This window comes from Vombatus ursinus, unplaced genomic scaffold (genome assembly GCF_900497805.2).
Source record: "Vombatus ursinus unplaced genomic scaffold, bare-nosed wombat genome assembly UNPS02005286.1, whole genome shotgun sequence".
In the NCBI taxonomy this organism is placed as follows: Eukaryota; Metazoa; Chordata; class Mammalia; order Diprotodontia; family Vombatidae; genus Vombatus; species Vombatus ursinus.
In genome coordinates this window covers 8,230,266-8,252,926 of record NW_020945064.1, presented here as the reverse complement: position 1 = coordinate 8,252,926, position 22,661 = coordinate 8,230,266, and the positions used below count along the sequence as shown (strand labels likewise).

The window sequence follows — 22,661 nt, the reverse complement described above, 5'->3', positions numbered from 1 at the left end:
GCCCTTTTCACTAAAAGAGGCTCTAAGGCCTTGAGTAATAGTCTTTCTTTGCCTCTTTTTTCCTCTTCTGGAAAAAGATGTCGTTGGACTGTATGGTCCCCAATATTTCTTCTCACACTGAAAGGTAGTGATGTTGTTGTACTTGGGAAAAGGGCCCTGTGGGAGTAGTGTCAGTGGTAGAAATTGGAGAAGGGGACACATAAAAGTGAATATTCTCTTTGAGAAAGACTTGAGTTTTTGGTTGGAGAACTGGCTTTATAGAGTCAGGAGGACCTGGCTTTGAGTTACACTGCTGATATACATATATATATAGATATATATATATATATCTATATCTATAGATATATAGATATAGATATTAGCTTTGTGACATTGAGTAAGTCAGTTTACCTGTCCTAGACAACTTCTTAAGGTTTTAAGTTGCAGATAAAGTGGAGGTCTGTATTGTTAGAGGGACTTCACTTATCAATAGTTCCCAATGTCAGTGAAATCACAGATTCAGTCTCTCTCTTGTCCTTGGATTTTTTAGGAGCCATGAAAGTTGGTGGTGGTTGGCACTAACACCAAGGATTCATGTAGTACTGTGGAGTCTGTTAGAAATAGGACTCAGTCTGTAGATGATCAATATAGATGGAGGACTCTTTGAATAAATACTATCTGTTGTTAAGTCATTTTCAACTTCCTAACTTGGGGAATCTGGGTGAATGTTGATACCAAGTATTTAATGATTTGAGTCTTTCCACCACATCTGGGTTCCTCTACTAATGGAAGGATGAGAATGGAAGAATATGCCAGACTGCTGGACAAGCCACTAAGAGATACTTAGGCCCAGGATAGGATTTACTGTGACTTTTCTGAATCCTAGTGAATATCATGTTAATTTTTATCTTTGTAATCACTGACCCGTTCCTCATGTGGACATTTAAAATACCAGTGATTATTTGGTTTTTAACAAGGCACTCGTCTGAATACCTGACAGTGTTTGCCTGCTTGTTCGTTTTAAGTACATCATGTGCCCATTTTTTTTTAATAGCAGTCCTGAGGGTGTAAGCCCTTCATGTAAGATTTTCCACCTACACACATCTATTCTCAATGGAATATTTGGACTGAGGTCGGTAAGAGGCATGCCTGAGTAACAGAAGGATAGCATTTGACCCATTGTTCTGAGTACGCTTTCCACCCACACTGTCTCCTCTGCTACTCTTAGAACAAATTCTCTGTAAAGGTAAATTCATCCCAGGTGGAGGTCTCATGTTTCTGACTTCCCTTTTACCTTGCCTTACAGTAAGTAATTCATGTCACTCAGGTGGTTGCCACCTCGGCTTCAAGGATGAAGGCTGTTGTTAGTGAATTCCAGCAGGAAAACCACTCCATCAGGCCCCCCTGAGCACTCTGTGTGTGCCCTGTGTGTACATTGGCCTTCTTGAATGAAGCTTGTCATTAGTTTTTCAATGTCGACATTGATATTAAAAAGTGACTTGGACATCATGGTTTTAAAACAGACCTGTTTATCAAAAAAAATGACTAAAAACAAATTTAAACCATTCCCTTGGATCAATATAGTTCTGCAACATCACCTGGTAATGAAAAAGGCCACTATTATTGGTAGTTTCTTTACAAAAAAGAAAAAAAAGAACTAAAAATGTTGGCCATTTTTTAAAGGGACTGGTCTTCCAGATTTCCATGCAGTTTTATCATAGGTCATTGAAATTGTACATTTTGTCGCCTGGGAGGTGGAGTTGGGCTACATCTTCCTCGCTGAAGAGTAATTTTCAGAACTTTGGTATTAGCTAGTTTCAAAGGATAGTAATGCTGGCATAGCAGTTGCTCCAAGACATTGTATACCAATGGAACACTGGTCATTGCTAGAAACAGCCATCACATAGGAACTTAATGTGATTATTATTTGTAATTGCACCTCAACCAAATCTCCATCATTTTTAAACTTGGGCACCAAGATCATTTTATTCGTATGCGAGATTTCTATCCTTCTGCCTTTTATAATTAGAAAGGGCACAAAAAATATCCTGGTTTATTGAAGAAATTGCTGGCAGTGGTACAACTTAATAACCTCTTTTGTTTGTATAGCATTTTAAATTTTGCACAGTGTTTTTCCAGTGTTTTATGACCTGCCCCAACTAACACTTTTTCTGTATTTGTTCTCTGTATTTTTTCTGCTTATACTTCTAAACGTGCAGGTTGTTTGCCTTTAGAGAGGGATTGTTTTCATTGTTTGTCTTTTGTATCTCCTTTGTCTGGCACATAGTAGACACTTAATGAGTGCTTGTTGATGGATTGATCTCATCAAAGAGGTGAGTGGTGGGTAGGGCAGAGGTTATTATTACAAAGCCCGGGACGTAATGCTATATCTCTCCATTCAGGAGTTTGGGTTAGAGCCAAGGCTAGACCCCTGTCTTCTGACTCCATGTGCCCAGGCACCCTCTGTTAAACTCTGCAGAGCATACATACTTGCTGTCTGCCTGCATGTAGAATGCTTCTCTTCATTACAAACTGAGATAACTGGCTGGAATTCACGTAGCCAAAAAGAAAGGAAAGGACGTTTCAAAAACAAACAATTATTTGGTTTTTAATGAGACATTCATTTGAGTACCTGACAGTGTTTGTCTGCTTGTCCATTTTAAATACATTCATTTTCTTTTTAATGAATATGAATATTCTTAGCAATGATTTTAAAAAGGGTGTTAACTTCAAGCCTGGCTTAAGAGAGAGTCTTCAAACAAAGCAAGAAAGGCCTGTTTTGAAATACTGGGCATTCTAGAGCAAGAGGGATTTGAGGGTGAAGGAAGACTTCCTTTCTTCCCCACCCCACCCCCACCCCTCAGATACTCACTTTCTGCTGCTGCTTTCATTTGGCTTAAGGGAATGAGGTTGAAAAGCTGTCCTGTTAGGCCCTGGTGTTATATGGGCCTTTCTGGTCTTCCCTAGTGGCTCTGTTCAATTCTGGGTTAGACCAAAAATGTTGTAATCCCTGCTGGCTTTGTATCCTTTCTCCCAGTCCAAATGTCCTGGGCTTTCATATTGGTTCCAATGACTTCGCCTTAGATTACGATACAAAACCCACTGTGATTTAGGTCATTTCAACAACTGTAGAGAGATTTATGCCTGTGTTGGTTTGCACTGGATTTCATCTTCCTTTTAGATATATTTTCAAATATATTTTAATGCCAAACCCATCCAGGGCAGGGAAAGGCGTCTTTCCCTCTTCCCAGAGGTGCTGTTGTTTCTTAGCTATTGCTGACTGACCAGCTGACCTCCTTACGTTAGTGAAGTTAGGACAGTGAGCAGCCATGCAGTAACTGACTGCTCGGGATGAAGCACATCATTTCCAGGCCAGTTACAGTGTGTTTACATACTTGAGAGCAGAAGAAAAAAAAAAGTTGAAACTGAAAACAGTTTTTTTCTCGCTTTCTGGTGGCAGCTTTTTCGGGAATTATTCGAGTCAGCATTGGATGTATAATTGTGAACTTGTGTACTAGATCAGAATGTGTGAGCAATGACCAGTGTGAATTGTGATTCCTGTTTTGAAGGACACCATAATTTGGGTGTAATCCACCTTTTTTCATCCTTTTTCCAAGCAAGCTTTAGTGAAATTAACTGTCAGTTGAATCCTTCTGAATAGGAAAAAAAAAAAAAAACCCAGCCCCCCCAAACATACCGAACTCAGAAGGAAAAAAAAAGTTTTAAACTAATGCAAATTTAGATATGATTATATATGCCATTTAAAGATAAAATGCACTGACAGCAGCCCTTCCAACCCTCTTTCACTCCTCCCACTTCCTTCTTTCTTTGTGACCACTCCCCCCCCATCCCACTGGAATTTTAACTCTTCCCTTGGTTACCTCTAGCTCTGATAAGTGAGACTCCTTCCTTCCTTCCTTCCTTCCTCCCTCCCTTCCTTCCTCCCTCCCTTCCTCCCTCCGTCCCTCCCTTTCTCCCTTCTGGCATCCAGGGCCATCGCCAGTTGTCCTGATCTATACCTTGCCACCGGGCTCTGGAGGAGAAGGGGTGAGGCTGCTGACTTTGCACAGCCCTGCCTCACTTAAATCTAATTCACTTGCAGGTCATGGCATCAGCTTCCTGATGTCAAGGTCCTCTTCAAGAATGAAGGACAAACAACCACCTCAGCAACTACCCCCTCCCTCTTTCTTCATCTAGTTTGCTGAGGCACTCAGCTTCAACAGGGTGACTCTCTTTTAGCCTTGTTTGTGTGTGTTTGGTCCTCTTCCTTTGCCCTGTGTCACTGCACCTGTGCACATCTCCAGCCATGTCAGAACTCTGTGTTGTGTTCCTGCCATTGTATTTTGCTGGTGCCTCAGGGACCTCCCTACATCATTGCATTCTCCTAGAAAGAGATTCCCCAACAGGATCATTCCTCTGGGGATTGGAGTAGAGTTTACTAGGGAGAGTTTTTTAGTGAGAGTTTTTAAGAACTGGCTGTAGAACAAGAGCAAAGGAAAACCCTTGGAGATTCAGGCACTTCCAGCTCTTGCTTTTGGAGCGGGAATAATTTTCCACATATATTGTTTTGTATTATAACGGATGGAATCTGCGCTGGGCAGACATTTGCCTATTTTTACATCACGTTCTCAAAGCAATGAAATTTTTCTGATCCAAGTAGAATGTTTACTTAAATAAGGACAGCAGCACAAACTATGTGTGTTCAAGGGCACATTTCTGTAATGGCCCACTACTCACTGAGCCACGTTTCTCCAAGCTGGTAATATGTTTTTCTACAGATTTTTGATCTATCTTTTATTGTAGACCACTCCCCACCCCTTCCTCCTCCCTTACTAAACCTTCACAAAAGGCTCTAGGCCACAGAGTACTCCCTTCCTCCTTCAAGTTCACAGCATCCATTGGCCATATGACTTAATTAAGATATTTCTAGTAGAATTATCACTAATGGTTGTTAGCCTTCCAGTCCATATGTCTCTCCTTGTTATTATTTCACCTTTTTGTGTCTTACCTCCCCAACTAGACTGTGAGCTCCTTGAAATCCAACCCATTTTCTCTTAACTCCTTTTTTCTTTTTCTTCTCCTTTCCCCTCTGAACATCATGGTTAAGTTCTAAGTACCAAGATGCTGCAGGTTTCCTTACCAGAGAGCCACTGATAGCCCTGATGGCTGCCTCTTAATGAGGTCTCTGTAGTCACCTAAACTTATCCCCCCACCCCTTTCCTATAGATTAAAAATATGACCTTGCCACCTTTTAAAAGGTTTCAAAAGAGAATACTATATCCAAGTTCTTTTCTTAATGTTCTGAATTTACCACATGTATGTTCCATGCATCATTGACTATGCAGTTTGGAGGCTTTTGGGAACTAAAACCAGCTTGGCTCTTTTATATTACAATGCACATAGCCACACAGTACTGCATCATCTCTACCGTGAGCTTTCCACGAACATTCTTTGACTTACTGCTTGTCTTTTTTGGAAGTCCTGGCCTTGTGTTTTTTCCATAAAGCTTTAAATGTCGTTTATCCTTTCTCTGTATGATATGTGGATTTAATACCTTTGACAGTAATGGGAGTTTATGTCCGTGTCTGGTATTGGAGGCAGGTTGTATAGCAGAATAGTTTGGGGTTGTGTGTGTATGTTTTATTTTCTTTTAAATATCTACCAATCACATATCATTTAAAAATAATTTAAGAAATGCAACTGAACCCAAAAGTATTTAGCATCATCCCCAGGGATCGTTGGATTCTATTGCTTAGTGGTGCTGTTTTTGGAATGCGATGTTCTGTTGTGTAATGGGACAACAAGAAAATTAAATGGTTCCAGGTGTGCTGAATATTAACTCTTTCAGTGAAGATTCAGACAAGTTCAGATTTCCTTCAGGAAAACAAAAATAGGAAACAACTAATGACAAATGAAGATGACAAAAGGGCCATAGTTGGCATGCTACCAGGGAGGAGAGGAATAATTGAAAGGACAGGACTATTTCTTTAACGATTTTGTGCAACAGCTAATGATTGAAGGGTATTCAGTACTGCAGAGCTACCACGGAGTAAAATATGGCTGTTTATTTGGAATTAAAATGAAATCTTTTTGCTTAAATAGGTTATTATTTAATATCATTAATAGTCTTCCCTTTCATATCTCATTTTTACCTGCAGGTAGTGCTTGGCCTTAGTAGTGGTGGTTATTTACAATTTGTTCTCTGGGGCTGTTTTTGCAGGTGTTACAAGGTGCTCAGTTGATAGCACTAGCCTCTGCTGATCCAGCCACCGCGGGAGTCGATGGGTCACCTCTCCAGGGAAGTGATATCCAGGTCCAGTATGTCCAGTTGGCACCGGTGACTGACCACTCAGGCACGAATCAAGTATGTCCTCTCCCCATTGGAAGTGGGTACATTATAAAGGAGGGTGTGGGTCATGGGGGGGTTGGTGGGCTTCTAGCGACTTCATAATGAAGTCCACAAGTCCTCTGTTTTTAGCCAAATTCTTATTTTGCAAAAATCAAAAGATAAATCACACTGAATCTATCACATTAAGGGTTTTGTTTCCATTTGAGTCCTTAACATTGTTGAGCCCTGCTGGCTCCCAAGGATCTTATCTACCAGCAGGTCCCAACCAGCCTACAGTCTACCTATCACATGCTACATGGTTACCCTTCCTCTCTCTTATGCCTCTGTCTTCTTCTCTTCTCTAGTCCTCCCCAGTCCAGGCCTGTCAACCTGATATTCTTTCTCCTCTTCCTAATTTCAGATCTTTCGTCCCTGGGCCTCAGACTCGTTCTCCCTTTAGTTTACCCTTGATGAGGCTTTTACTCCATGTTCCAACTCTGGCTAAGTCCTTAGTCATTGACCTCCATGTTGTTCTTGCTATAATTGGAGCCAGTTGGTTTATTTACTGGTCCAGGTGAGGACTCCTCTACTGGGATTGTCCCTTCTATTTGGCTACTCTTTGTGTGAACAGTCCAACAGTACTGCCTCAGGTGGTGGAGAATCACCTTCTTGTTGCCCTTATGACCCAAATAAGTAGACTTTTAGACTTGGGGCTGACTTGAAAGCTCATCTTACCCAATTCGTTACCCCGTGCATGAATCCTCTCTACAACATCTCCAACAAGTTCTCAGCCAGCTTCAGCTTGGATGCTTTAGGGGCAGTGAACTCACCACCTGATGAGCAGATCTATTTCATTTGGGGGAGACTCTTAATTATTGTTGAGTTTTTCCTTAGATTCCCTTCTATCACTGGCCCAAGTTCTGCCCACTTAAGCCACCCAGGATAAGCTTTGCCCTCTCCTTTACATGATAGCACTTCCAATATCAAAGGCAGTAATTATTGCCCCATCAACCAGGTGATTTCTTCTACAGGCTAACCATTCCCAGTTCTTTCTGCTGATACTCATTCTGACATGGTTTGGAGTTTTCTCATCAGTATCCTCCTGTACAACCTTCTGTACAAGTGTTTTTGTTGGTTTAAAACATGGTCCCCAGAAAGAAACATGATATTCCAAGATGGTTTCACCCAGTATAGAGGCTGGTACAATGTGGAGGAAATTTTTGTTGATTTGACTGGAATGGAATGATCACTTCCCTTTTTCTGGACATTTTGCTTCTATTAACATAGCCAAAGATCAGCTTGGCTTTTTTGTTGTCTATCACATCACTTTGGAGTAATTGAGCTTGTGATGAACTAAAAGCTCAGTTCATTTTCTCATGAGCTAGTATGTAACTCCATTTTCTCCATCCTGTCTTGGTGGAGTATTTGATGTTTTTAAACATGAATGCAGGACTTGACATCGATTGATTACCATGGAATTTAATCAAGTTAGTAGACTTGACCAATGGGATGAAATGTCATCCAACATGCCAGCTGTCCCTTTCACTTTTATGAGATTCACAAATTTGATAAGTAGTTTATCTATATCTTTAAGTCCTGGTCACCGATAAAAGTGTTCAGTAGAACAGGGTCAATGATAGTTCCTTATTTGGACATCTCACACTATGTATCCCGTAGACTTATCAAACTCAGCATGTCCAAAACTGATACAATTATTTGTCTACATTCTTCTTCCCCCCTCAAGCTCTCAATTTCTGTTTCTGTCCTCTCTACTTTCCTGTCCTCTCAAGTGCACCACAATGATCCCAGGAGCTCAGGCTCACAACCCATGTCATCCTCAGCTCCTCACTCTCACTTGCCTCTCCTCCCATGACATTCCCAAATCGTGGCATTTTGACCTTCACAGCATCTCAGTTATTTGTCCCCTTTTTTCTACTCACCAAGCCTCCACCCTGGTGTAGGCCGACATCACCACTCACCTGGACTCTAGCAGTAGTTGGTCAATGCCTGCCCCAGTCCATCCTCATTCACTCTCCTGCTCAGTAAACTCTAGCTTCCTGTCACCTCCAAGATCAAACATAAAGTCCTTTGCATTAAAGTTCTTCACAACCTAGCCAGTTCCCGTCTTTCCCATTTTCTTACACTCCATGCACTCTACAGCCCATCCATACCAACCTCATCAGCCAATGAATAAGCATGTATTAAGCATCTACTGTTTGCCAGACACTGTGCTAAGTGCTGGGGATACAAAGACATGTAAAAACAATCCCTGCCCTCAAGGAGCTCCCAGTCTAATGAGGAAGCCTTCGTGCTGTTCCTCTCACACCCTCCCACCTCTTGTCTTCAGGCCTTTGCACTGGCTGTCTCCCATGCCTGATATGCTCTCCCTTCACCCACCTCTAAGTGTCTTTGGCTTCCTGCTGGTCTCCCCAACTGCTCATGCCTTCCCCTTTGAGATTACACTCCATCTACTTCATATACATGTACATATATGAATAAATAAATAAATATAGATAGATAGATATAGCTATAGGTAGATAAACACACATATGTAGGGTTTATCTCATTTTCATATTTGTCCTGTTCCATTGGATAGTGGGCTTCTGGAGGGCAGGGGCTGTCTTTTTCTTTCTTTGTGTCCCCAGTGCTGAGCACATTGCCTGACATAGAATTAGTGCTTAATACATGTTTATTGACTCACTGAGACTTCCATCCAGATTGACATTGATACCCTACCTGGATTTGGTCATCTCACCCTATTGTCTGCACTTCTCCCTCTTGCCTACAGAAGTCACCTTGAGGACATCCAAATGTATGTCTTCATAGCATTGGCTTAATACACTACTCTAGTAACCCTGTGAATGAAAGCAAATGAGGTTAATCCGGCATGACTTAGTGAACTCATGCTGACTCCTGGGGATCCCTGCTTCCCTAAGTGCTCACAAATTATCCATTTAATAATTCATTCTAGAACTTTTCGGAGGATCAGTTATGCTCCAGCCTCCACCTTCAGCCCAGTGCTTCAGCTCCCGTCATGGGTCCTTGGGTTTCTGGTTGGTGAAACTTCACCTTCTCTAGCCTGACTCAGAGCCCCTCGCTGCTGTTAGCCGGCCATCTCCATGTCATGCTCCTGTGCTTCAGCCTGCGCCTCCAGCCTGGCACTCCACCTTCTGCCTTGGGGCCCTAGGCTCCTGCTTGGTGAGACCTCACCCTCTCTAGCCTGACTCAGAGCCCCCTCGCTGCTGTTACCCGGCCATCTTCACACCATGGTCCTGCGCTTCAGCCTTCACCTGCGCCCCAGCATGTCGGCTTCCGCCCTGGGTGCCGGGCTTCAGATTGGTGAGACTTCACCATTTCTAGCTTGACCCAGAGCCCTGTGCTTCTCTTTCCTGCTCACCTTCATGCTGTGGCCATGCAAGTGCTGCCTTCCCCATCCCTGTCCCCTTTCCACCTTTTACTGCAGTAATAAAATAAGCCAATGCCACCATGCCTGGAAAGCACACCTCAATCCTGTGACTGTTCAGTGGCTGCACTCACTGTCTCTTCTCTGTGTTGTCCTCCCCTGTTAGAATGTAAGCTCCTTGAGGGCAGGGACAATTGTCTTTTGTATTTGTGTCTCCATTGCTTAGTACAGTGCCTGTCACATAGTAGGTACATAATAAATGTGTTTTTATTCATCTGCTCATTATCTCGATGTGACCATCCTGTTACCTGTGCTGTGAATCTGCACTTGTACACATTGCCCATGGAGGATATCATGGGAGAATCTTCATTAGATAACCCTGCTGAATTCCAGATGTAGGTCTCCGTAGCATTTGTCTAATGTAGTCATTTGGAAAACTTAAAGATCAAAGGAAATGAGGTTAGTTCGGCATGACTCCTGGTAATCACTGCCTCCCTCAGAGCTCACAAATTGTCCATTTAATCATAGGGTTATCGATCTAGAGTTGGGAGGGACCTCAAAGGTCATTTATCACTCTAATCCCCATTTGCCCATTCCATCCTAGGATTTTTCTGAGGATCAGTGGCAGGCTCCCTCGGCAGCCTTTAACTTCCTGACTCGTTTCTGCCATTTTAAGAAAATTGAAACATTTTGCTCATCTCCCTGACCCTTAGCATCTCTGTATCATTGGTCCAGCCTATTTGCACATAGGCATTTTGAACATTGATCAGTTTTTGCCTTATGATTCATAACATACAGTCACATGACTGAACTGCAGTTTGGAAGAGAACACGTTCTACAATTTTATTCAAGTTTAAATTCCTTTGTGAAAGTGTTCCATATTCCCATCAAAATCTAGTAGTATTTTGTTACTTCTCTTCACACACTTTTTGCTTCAACTAGACCCCCACTTATCTGCCTCCAATTGTAGCAATAGGCCATCCAAATCTTAATTTCGGCTTCCTTTTCATGTAAAACGCTGGGCGTGTGGTACACACCTGTAATCCCAGCTATGGGTGGGTGGGGAGGGAAGCTAAGGCTAGTGGATCACCTGAGTGCAATAGCTCTGAGCTGCACCAGGATTAGAGCCCTTTCTCAATCCTGCACCAATATGGTGAGGTCCTGTAAGAGGGCCCAACTGGCGTAGCTCAGAAATGGAGCTGGTTAAAGCTTAAGTGATGTTCAGCACTGGGATTGAGCCCGAGTGGCTGCTGTACTTCCAGCCTAGGCAAGACAAGGAGACGCAGTCTCATTGCCACTTCCCGCCCCCCCCCCCCCCAAAAAAAAAGCATATAAGAAGCTTCCTGGCTAAAATGAAAAGTTTTCCTAGACTGAAGTTGTCCTTGGTGTTGGGTCCTCAAATCTATTCTTGCTCAATTACTCGCTTTTCACGGTGTACTTTGTTTTCCACTTTTTCTCTTCCTTTCTAGTGTGATTCATTGTTAATCTTGACCCCAGTTATTGTGTATACTGTGTCTTCTATTTACCCACCTGCTTCGCATCTTTGACTGTTTCGGGCTGATCTTCAATTCACATGTGCTTTTGGACAACCAGATCTGTTGCTGACTTTAGTCTAATGCCCCATCCTGCACCCCCAGCTAACTTAAGCATGTTCCTGACTCCTATGGTGCCTGTCACATACTAAGCACTTAATTCCTTCTGCTTCTTCCCTTCTTTCCTCCCTTTCTCTGTCACTCCATCCCTTCTCCTTTCCTTCTCTCCTCTCCATCCTTCACTGCTGCCCACAATCTTAGCTCCTAGCATCGATGGCAATACACCATAGTTCAGTACATGATACAATCATAGAATTTTTGGAGCTGGAATGACCCATAAAAATCTTCTAGTCCAACCCTTTAATTTCAAAGATCAGGAAACAGGCCTAGAAATAAAGCCATAAAAGTAGCAGATAGTAGCATGTAGGTCCTTGGACGACAAACCCAGAATTATTTCTAGGATTGTGTGTTTCCTTGTTCTGGCTGACTCAGATGCTTGCATCTTGTCTTCATTTCTATGGGCTTAACATTTTCCTCTCCTTTTTTCTGTTTTTGGGCATGTGAGCCACCACAGCATAGCTCAAGCTATTTACGTATTTCCATCTTCACACATGTGAAGTGACCCATCCAGGGTCACCTAGGTGGTAAAGAGCAAAGTTCCATCTTTAGTTGTTGAGGGTTTAAAATAACATTTCTTGACATTTATTCTAGGCCACTTTAACAATATATTCATATGTGGTTCTTGGGGTGTTTTAAAGTTTAAGAATTTTGTTTTTAAATGTTCCATCAAATTCATGAATATTTTATAGAGCATTAGATAATAATTAAGTACACAGGATTGTTTGGTAATGTCTTGTGTATCCGGCAAAACATGGGCCTGGTCTTAGCGAAGCATTTGTTTCAGTGCCAAATCTCATTCTGCCTTGGAACACCCTCCTATTAGTGGCGAATTCGAGAGAACCTTTGGGTTTTTTAGAGCTTTTTTTGTTGTTTAATCTCTTCACTTTACCTCATGTGCCACAGAGTGGGTAGCTCGTTCCATTTCTAAGCACATGCATCTGTTTCCCACATGATTGGCAATGATAGCTAAAGACACTTGTGATACTTTGCGTTGTGTTAAGTTTCAATAGTGTGGTTAACCACAAAGATTTATACCACACTCAAGATAACGTGGGAAGGAATGTGAAACAAGATGGAGGAATAAACTAAATGGTGAAAAAAAGGGAGAAGAACCCAGCCTGAAGCTAAAAACAGTTTCCTTGTAAATCATTCTTTGATACAAAGTTAAGGAGAGGAATCTATATATGAAAAGACATGTAGCTCTTATAAAATATCTTCCCTACCCAACCCCAAATAGAAAAGGTAGGTTGATATAATAAAAAGTCCATTAGACTGGGAGGAAGGAGATCTGGGTTCAGAACTCTGTGGGACACCTAGCAAGGTGCCTTGTCTCTTGGCCATTTTTCTGCAGCTATAAGTTAAAGGGCTTGAACCAACCAATCTGTAAGGACCCTTCCAGGCCTTCCATTCTGTGATCCACGATCTAAATGTCGAAGTGTATATATAAAAAAATACATTTTGTATTGATATTTTTTGTTTGTTTTTTTACATCACCAGAATTTCTCTTCACCTTCCCAGAGAGACCTCCTATGTTAGAAATAATATTAAAAAAAAAAGGAAGAGGAAAAAACCTAGCAATATCGATCAATACTTAAAAAAAGTCTGAAAATCTGTGCAGTGTTCAGCGCCCATACACCTCCCATCTCTGCCAAACAGGGTGGGTGGGGGCATCTTTTATCTCTTTTTGGGGGCCAATCTTAATTGTTTGTCACTCCTGTTCTTTTCAATTAGGGAGATGGGTTAGACTCTGAAGTCCCTCTTGACTTTTAAATCTTATGCTACTGTCAATTTAATTACTACTGATTAGGATTTCCTATTAGATTCATGTGTCTGGGCACAGAGGTCTGAATACAAGTGTTCCGTCAGCTATCATAGGCTTTAGAGCTAGAAGGAATCTTAGAGATCTTCTAGGCCAACTCCTTCATTTACAGATGGAAGAAACCGAGCAAAGAAAGGGAGTGATTTGCCCAGAGTCACAGAGATAAGTGTCAGTGGTTGGATTTGAACCCAGATCCCCTGATTCCACAGCCAGTGCATTTGTCACGTTATCTAGTTGCTTCTCCTTTCTGGTGTCCAGTTGTTGTTTGAAGAGAATGGGCATTTATTAGCCTCTTTACCAGTGTTAGTCATTATTTTATAATCATTTGATTGATAATTAGTAAATAGTTATTGAAAAAAATTATTTAATTAGTAATTATCAATATTATTTGATAATAATATTCTGAATGTGGAAGGGCTGTCATGAATATTTTTAATTTGTTTGCCTTTTCAGTCACTTTTCAGTTGTGTCTGATTCATGACCCCATTGGGGGTTTTCTTGGCAGAGATACTGGAGTGGTTTGCCATTTCCTTCTCCAGTTCATTTTACAGATGAGGAAACTGAGGCAAATGAGGTTAAGTGACTTGTCCAGGGTCACACAGCTAGTAAGTGGGTAGGCTGGATTTGAACTTATGAAGATGAATCTTCCAGACTCTGGTCTGGTGCTCTATATACCGCACCACCTAGCTGCCCTTTGTTTGCTTTTAGATACCTGCAAATCCCCTTTGCCTTAATTCACCCAGTCAGAGTATAAAATGCTCTTTTTTTTTCCATTAGAGAAAATAGAGGTTATTTGAAGCATCTCGAACATTTTTCCCAATCAACCAACCAACAAATATTTAGTGTGCATCTATTATAGCATATGAGGTACATCAGAGAAAAGGAAAGGAATGGAAATTGAATGAGTGTTTATTAAGCACCTACTATGTGCCAGGCATTGTACTGAGCACTTTGTAAATATTCAGTTGATTCTCAGGACAACTCTACAAGGTAGATGCTATTATTAACCCCATTTTACAGTTGCAGAAACTGAGGCAAAACATTACAAGAGAGGTTGCAGTGGGGCACAAAAGAAGCAGGAAGGGGTTATACAATTATATATTATATAATTTCCTTTGGACATAAGACATTCGCACCTAAAATCGATGATGATGATGATGATGATGATGATGATGATGGCAGCTAGCATATATGTGGTGCTTTAAGGCTTATAAAGCACTTTACAAATATTACCTCATTTAATCCTCACAACAATCCTGAGAGGTTGGTCCTAGTAAGGTAAGCTATTAAATGTCTGGGTCTGGATTTGAACTCGGGTCTTCCTGACTCCAGACTCCGCACTGTATTTATGGTGCCATCTAGCGGCCTTATATAGGATAAGTTAGGGGAACCTGTGTTTATTATGATTTACTTGGCTCGTCCAGAACGTTTGCAGTCTCAGTCAATTCAGTGCAACTCACTAGGTAGATAGGAAAGCTGAAGTTTGCAATTTCAGTAGGAAAAAAATACTTTCTTTTCATTTTTTTTTAACTCCATGATCTTCACATCCAGACACAAATGGGCTCACATAGTCAGCCCTACATTCAAGCGGTTACTTATTTTGATAGTTTGTGCTCTTAAGAGTATATAGCTACATCCAAAGTCTGCGTGATGACTTGGTTATTTTGTTTACAAAAATGGAATGAAACTGATATTTGAAGTCATTGGGAGGCCAGCCATCTTTAATTCCATTGGCCCGTCGTAGATATTGGGGGCATGTTTTTCTCACACTCGAGGAGGAGCACAGACATCCTCAAAAACAGATGTGGAAATTGTTTTACTTCACTTCTTTAAGTGTTTATTATTCCTAATTTTCTTGTAAGGATTTTTTTTTTACATGTCAGAAGAAACCTATGTCATTTTGAAGTTTTCAACTTATTTTAGTTATAAATGTGTTACCTGATGCTGTGGGTTCCAAGAGTTATCTAGTTATCTTCTGAGGGTTATCATGTTTTTTAAACTTGACCAGTCTCCGCTCCCATCTCACCCAGGAGTGCAGGAAATATTCCCTCACAGACAGCCTGCAAATCTGTACTCAAATGCTTGTAGCTCCGTGTAAAGGGCTTTGACATCAGAGGGCTCAGTTCAAATCCTGGCTGTTCCTACACTATGTAGATGAGTATAACATGGACAGATCACTTCATCTTTCTGGTCCTCAGGTGTTCTTATTTCTGAAACAAGCTCTGGAGTTCCTTCTAGTTCTAAAGCTTAGGAAGGAGCTAGGAGGCACATTGTATAGACTGCTGAACCTGGAGTCAGGAAGACCTGGGTTCCAGTCCTGCCTCAAAAACTTTCAAGTTGTGTGACCTCTGGACAAGTCATGTCAGTTTCCACATCTGTAAAATGGGGATAATAATAGTACCTACTTCTTTGTAAGGATGAAATAACACTTGTAATATATTTCACAAACCTTAAACTGGTATGTAAATGGCAGCTCTTATGATAATGATAAAACAAATGTGTAACTTTTTAACAACAACACTGTTAACATTACTATCTGTGGTTATGGTTGTGATGGCACATCCTTGGTTCCAGCCTCTTTCTGACTTGTCTCCTATCCCTAAGTCACTTAGTATCTGGATCCTTAGTAGGAGTCCTCCCCCTCCCCCTCCCCCTCCCCGAAGTGCCCTGTCTTCCCTGTAGATCCAGGGTTCCTTTGGCAGTGCTGACCTCTGCCCTTCTCCACTCTCTTAAGGAGTGATTCTTTAAACAGCACCTTGTTGAACAGTCCTGCTGGGTGGCATTAGGGAAGCAGGCCGGTGTTTTGGTCTCTCTCACTGTCTCTGCGCCTGAGAATGTAAACGCCTCAATGGCAGGAGCTATTTTATTTTTTGTCTTTCTAATCCCCAGTGTCTACCATAGTGCCTGGGACATACTAGATATTTAATAAATCCTTATTGATAGATGTAATATGCTTTAATAGTCATCATAATAATGTTCTTTTGTTGAATATTTTAAAGGTTAGTAGTGCTTTAGTCACAACTACCTTGTGGTTTAGGTAGAATAAGTATTACCCCCATTCTACAGATAAACAAACTGAGTCAACAAAGAGGTAAAGTGATTTGTTCCCCTTCTGTTTATTTGTTTTCTTAGCTTGTTCAGGGTCACACAGCTAGTGTCGGATTCCTGACTCAAAATCCCATCTTCTGACTCTAAACCAATGTTCTTTTAATGACTCTAGAGTATGTCTCATATGATACCATGGAATGCTAGGAGTGATATAATAAAATGTTCAATCCTGGTACATCTTTATTTTCTTCCATTCTACCATTCAACAAGTTCCTTCCAACGTGTCCCAGTGAACTGAGGAGTGTGTGTGTGTGTGTGTGTGTGTGTGTATAAAATTTTTTTTTTTTAAGGTCAACTTGTTTTTTCTCTTCTAACGAGGAGATAGGTTTTTCCTCTCCTTTTCTTTTACTCATTCCTTTGTGTCGTTTTCCTTGTTCTTTTTTCTACCTTTCATAAATAGTAGCTCGTATTTCTTTCTTTCTTTCTTAGTTTGTCTTCTCAATCCTGCAGACTTTGTCTTTTTCATCTCATGGCTTAGTTACTAGCTTAAGCAGCAATCATAGCATTGTTTTAGGCCCCTACCTTGTCCTTAGTCTGATACAAAGAATTTAAAGATGGGAGAATAGCTTTACTGGGTCAACCTTATGGTCCATCCAAGGCAGGATTTTATTTTTATCCCTGATGGGGAATGGAACATAATGGAATGTGTGCACTCACTGATAACACCCTTAAAGCATTCTGATTTCCCCCAGTGACTCCTTCTTGGTCCTTCACCTTAAGCCTTTTTGCAAGCCAGTTGTCTTTGCTGTCCTGCAGGATAATGAGGGCCACTCCCTCTATGATACATCCCATCTTTTATTTGTCCCACTTACCTTTTAATCTTCCATAAAAGCCTCTTAGCTCTAGACTCCTAAGCTATGTTTACCCTCTGCTGCAAGCTCTTTGGAGTGGGCTCTGGCCATTGGCCGCCTGTCCTTATCTCTAGACGAAGAAGTCTAGCTCCCTTCCACTTCCCCAATCCAATACAGTTCTCTTCAGGTGTGGCAACCAGAAGAGGGTGTGGTCTCTCATGCCCTGGTTCTGTTCAAGACTAGAATATGGTTTCTCCTACCCTTCCAGGTGTTACTAGATAATTGCAGGTAGCCTGGGCAGCTGGTCTGACTGCTGTCTTTAGGAAAAAAATCTTAGCACAGCAACTTTTCACTTTCTCTGCCTTTTCCTTTTCATCCCTCTGTAAAGAGGTTTATCACTGATTCTCTAATTGGCCTCTTAAGTAAGGAGATTGATTTCCACCAGCATGGTGGTAAGGTTTTTGAATTTGGATTAAAAGTACCCAAGGATTGAATTCCCACCTTTGCTGCTTAGTGCCTGTGTAACCATGAAGAGTTCACCACCTTCCTCTCTCCCCTTCTCTCTTCTCTTTTTCTTTCTTTCTCTCTCTCTGTCTCTCTCTGTCTGTCTCTCTCTCTTTCTCTCTCTCTCTCTCCTTCCTTCCTTCCTTCTCCTTTCCCTCTTCTTGTCTCCTTCTCCCCCCCCCATCTATAAATTGAGGGAGTTGGATTGGGTCTCTGCTAGCAGTGAATCACATAATTCTCTGTCCTTCAAATGAGAGTATATGTAAAAGTGCTTCACAAACCTTAAAGTGCCATCTCTTATTTTTATTCAAGAAAACCTGTCTCATTTCTTGAAAGTCACTATATATATATTTTAAGAACCTCTCTTTATCCTTGGAGTCTTTGCCAAGGGACTCCACAGGTTTAAAATTTTTTTTAATAATAATGCCATATTTGTGTTACTAAAGATATAATATATAGATTAGAAAGTCTAAATTTGTCAGGTGAATAAGAATATTGGGTGGGTATAGACACAAGAGCTGTTTTAAGAGAAAAATTGACAAAATGGATTATGTCATCCAGGTGAAACAGGATCGGGGAGAGAAAAGAAAATAAGCATTTATTTAGTTCCTACTATGTGCCAGGCACTGTGCTAGGTGTTTTACAAATATTATTGCATTTGATTTTTTTAACATTCCTGAGAGGTAGGTGTTATAATTCTACCTTTTTTCATTTAAGGAAACTGAGGCAGGCAGAGGATAAATGACTTGTCCAAAGTTACACAACTAATACATGTCAGAGGTAGGATTTGAATTCCTGTCTTCCTGACTCCAGGACCCATGCATTATCTACAGCGCCACCTAGCTGCACAGAAGATCAGCTTCAAGTCTTTCTGATTCTCATGGGTGACCTTAGACCGGTCACCTCAGTTGTCTAATCCTCATTTTTCCCATCTATAAAATGGGATTAATATTGCCACTTACCTCAAAATGAAGTGATGTATGTAAAGCATTCTATTAATGCAGTGGTGTTATTTTTGCATGAGAAAATAGTGCAAAAAGAGAGAGAAGTGAACAGGACGCTGGGAGATCTGTGAGTTCTTACTATTCTTGGTGACAATTTCATGTCTGGGGAGAAGGGGGCCTGAAGGTGGTTTGATTCTATTTGTTCAGTGACTTTTGTTCATATATCCTGATAGATGTCCTTTCTAAAACTTTGTACTAGAGCTCGGATGCCCTTCAGTCCACTATCCAGCCAGAAATGCAGATTGAGCATGGCGCCATCCAGATCCAGTGAGCCAGAAACGAGGACCCAGGTGCTGCGGATCCAGTTACCCTGGCGGTGCTGATTGGTCATGGCTTCCACCCAGAGACCCAGGGGGAAAATGATCGCTGGCCTTACCGGTTGGCATCCCCTGTACATGATCATTGTTCTGAAACCGTGTTGTCCTCATGGTTTATTGCATGGGAGGTCAATATATATATACACACACATATATATATATATATTCTGTTAGAGTGCACTTACAGACAGCGAAATCCTCCTCCAAGGACAAAAAAAATTCTCCTGCAAAATCAAAAGTTCAAAAATAAATTAACATCCCCCACCAGCAGCACTTCCCATTTCTTCTGAGTCATATACTGTTGGGAGTCTAGAGAAGAATGGAAGCAAGCACGGAGCAGATACTTTGCTACATATAGAAAAATCAAGAACTAAAATATTTTTCATTGTTTAAATGGCTTTTTTTAATTTGCTATGGTGTTTATAACAAAAAGAAAAAAAAATTGGAAAAAAAAAATGAGTGTAAGTATCCGAGGCCTTTGGCTAAGTGTTTTCTGTTCAGTGTAATGAAAATAGGTATTTGAAAAAAAGACTACTAACAATTTTGATGGAATTGATGCTTAAACTACTTTTCTAGAAGAAAATGCTATTGAACTGTAATTATGCATTTCTAATGAAATAAATGTGTATTTATGAACACAGTAGCTTTAATGCTATTGACATTAGGGGAGTTCGATTTCAGTGAAACTTGACATCACTCCTGGCATGAAGTGTGGAGCTCGCTAGCCCACACACTTATAGTCTCAGTCATTGCTTAGAAGGTGCTATTCTGGTGTTTCTTGGTGGTACTCACGGTACTTGTTAGCTTCATTTCAAAGGAACTGGTGCGAATGGTTTCCCATATATTGGTTCTAGAAATGGACAGAACCCTGTAGTTGCATCTCTCAAGAGCTTCTCCTGCAAAGCTGAGTCTTTCAGTGGTAGTGGCCAGCTTTGGGGAAGCATCCATATGTGTGTATGTGTGGGGCAACAGCACAGGCTGCTTGAGCTTGTCACTAGTGTCCAAGACTAAGGTCCCCTCAAGTATGGGTAAATACTATACCAGGGCACTTGTGTCCCATTCTGGAGATATGCTCATCTCCCAAGTGGGAATAACTTAGGTCATGAAAGGGGCAGGGGTGTCTTTCCTAATTTCTTTTGGTCAATTTTGCTTATCTCCTATAGCCTTAACTTTCTGTGGCTCTGAGGGCTTGAGCAGAAAAGGGAGTGGCATGGAGCTTTAGGGACCAGAGGTGGCATCCTTGGGGTCAGTACAGGGAGTGGATCTCCCGAATCACACCTCCACCCTGCTGAGTCATCTCAATGAAATCACCTGCATTTGGGCTGAAGAAGGGGAAACTCTCCTGGAAAATCTGAACTCTTATTCTGGAAAGTATTCTCTGGAAATGACAGTTCTCAGTGGAGCTGTTGGGCCAAGAATGGCCCAAAGCATGCATGGGATCTTCCCATGCATGTATCTGTCTTCCTCTTCCCATTAGGTGCTCCTCATAGCCCACCATCCTTTTCCTCACCATGGTGGTGACAAAGGCAAGAACACCCAATCTCCCAATCTGCTGATGCATCATCCCCTAGCATGTGTTCAGGGGTGAGTCCTGGGAGATGGAGAGGATAGTCTATAATTTTATAGAGAGTTTGCCCCTGGTTACTGAAATGAAGTGACTTAACCCAGGGCACACAATAACTGTGGCAGTACCCGGTTTAAAGCCTGCTTCTTACTGAGTAGCTCAGTCTGAGTCCTTTTGAAATATCTGCACTCATATTTGCTGCAGGACACTTCCTGTCCAAACACCACAGTCTTGCCAGCATTTGAGTGTTCTACATGAGATTCGCCGTTAAGACTTGAGGAATCTATTGCAAGTAACCTCGTTTGCCATGGTGCAAGTGGAACAGATGTGAATGATACATTGGTTGAGTATATTTTCAAATCTTAAAGCATCACTGAGAAAATACATACACATGATCTTAAGGTCCAGAAGTCACTTTTAATATTTTTAAGTAGTTGTATAGAAAAATCGTATACTGAATTGTTGTATTTACTTGAGTAGGGCCACCCATTTTCATCTTTGGAGACTGAGACGATTGAAAAAATAGTAATAATTCAGGTTTCTCTGAATAAGAATTATGGAATGTTGGGACCTCGAGGGATCCTCCACGTCATTTCACTGACTTCTAGGTAGAAGATCTTGGTGAACATCTAGCCCAACCCTCCATTTTACAGTGAACAAGGAGACAACTAGAGAAGTGAAATGCCTTAGCCAAGGTTAGACAGGGAGGAACAGAACCAGGTTTCATGTCCAAAGTCTGGCTCCCAATCCTGTCCTCTTTGTACTACACCAGCCTGCCTCCCACGCCCACCCCCATGTTGCCCATAAAGAAACTGAATCCCTGAGTTGAATGAAAACTACATCCCCTCACCCCTACTCTGCATCAAAATCATGATAACTGTACTATGAATTACATAGAGCCAACCCAATATCAGTTGTTAGGGGCAGCATGGCATAATAAGTATAAAGCACTGGACTTGGAGTGAGGAGGACCCAAGTTCAAATCCCACCTCTGACATTTCACTAACTGTGTGACCCTGGGCAAGTCATTTAACCTCTCTCTGACTTAGTCTTCTCATCTGTAAAATGTAGGGGATGGCCTAGATGATTTCAGGTCCTTTCCACCTCAGAATCTATGATTGATGAGCCTGTGTTGCCAGAAATACACTTGCTGAGAAATTCACACTTTATTTTCTCTTGTCTCTCAGGAAAAAAGCAAAAAACATGCCTCCCCATTCATCTCTAGTGTCTAGTGCTGGTCCAGATAAGTAGAGAAAACAACCAAGCAAACGAATGTTCAGGCTATTTAAAGTACAATAGCCCACATTTCCTGACTGTCTCTCATCAATCTATCTATCTATCCATCTATGGTATCTATGTATGTATGCATGTATCTATCTATATCTATCTATCTATCCATCCATCCATCCATCTATCTGTCATCTATCTTTAAATGATTCAATGGTAATAGGAAAGAATCCTAGATTTTGAGTTAAAGGACCTAGATTCAAACCTCAGTGCTACAATGTATTATGCATGTGACCATGGAAATCATCTCTCTGATTAGACCTTAGTTTCCTCATCTATAAAATGATGGGATTGAACTAGATGATCTTCCAAGCTTCCCTCACTCCCTAATGTCTTTGATCTCAAAAGGTACTATGAAATCTCAAAGTAAAAGTTTTGTTGACTCTAATATGGAAAATACATTTTCCATGTGTGTGGTTTTTACAACTTAAAAAAAATGGTTGGTGATTACTTTGTAAGTTTACCAGCTAAAATAGGTAGTGTTGGGAGTGTCAGGTAAGGAGGAGGTAATGCCACCAAGTGCCACAAGGTGGCTGTCACCATCCATTACCTGCTAGAAGCCCTCATCTGCACCTGTTGGCTGAGAATCATGGGACTACTGAAGGAAGGTAAGCATCCTGTTTGGGACAGGCTACTTTGCAGTACTTGGACTAGGAGGAGGATGTAGAAGAAATGTGGGCTGGGCCTAGAGTAAGATCTGTTGGAGGAGGAAGCCTCCTGGAATCACCTTTTATCTCCTGGTTAAGGTGTAGATTGGCAAGCTGAGGTGACCATTTTAGGTCACTGCCTTTCATCAAGTTACATGAGCTGATTAAGACTGACAATGGCTTGTTTGGTCTTTTCCAACTCAAAGATTCTATGACAATTGAAGTGGACAAAAGAACAATTCAAATTTCTCCTAAACA

The 22,661-nt window shown here is 41.3% G+C and overlaps 1 protein-coding gene across 7 annotated transcripts in view; it reads left to right on the top strand.

The window, feature by feature from the left end:
* The window catches only part of BANP (BTG3 associated nuclear protein), a 254,011-nt gene extending 234,518 nt beyond the window's left edge, over positions 1-19,493 (top strand). For all 7 annotated transcript variants that reach the window (XM_027847684.1, XM_027847683.1, XM_027847681.1 and 4 more), the window contains 2 exons: positions 6,200-6,343; positions 18,788-19,493. In XM_027847684.1, coding sequence (XP_027703485.1) covers positions 6,200-6,343; positions 18,788-18,859 — 216 coding nt within the window. In that variant the 3' untranslated portion in view covers positions 18,860-19,493. The remainder of the gene's footprint in view (positions 1-6,199; positions 6,344-18,787) is intronic.
* Positions 19,494-22,661: the final 3,168 nt, after the last annotated feature.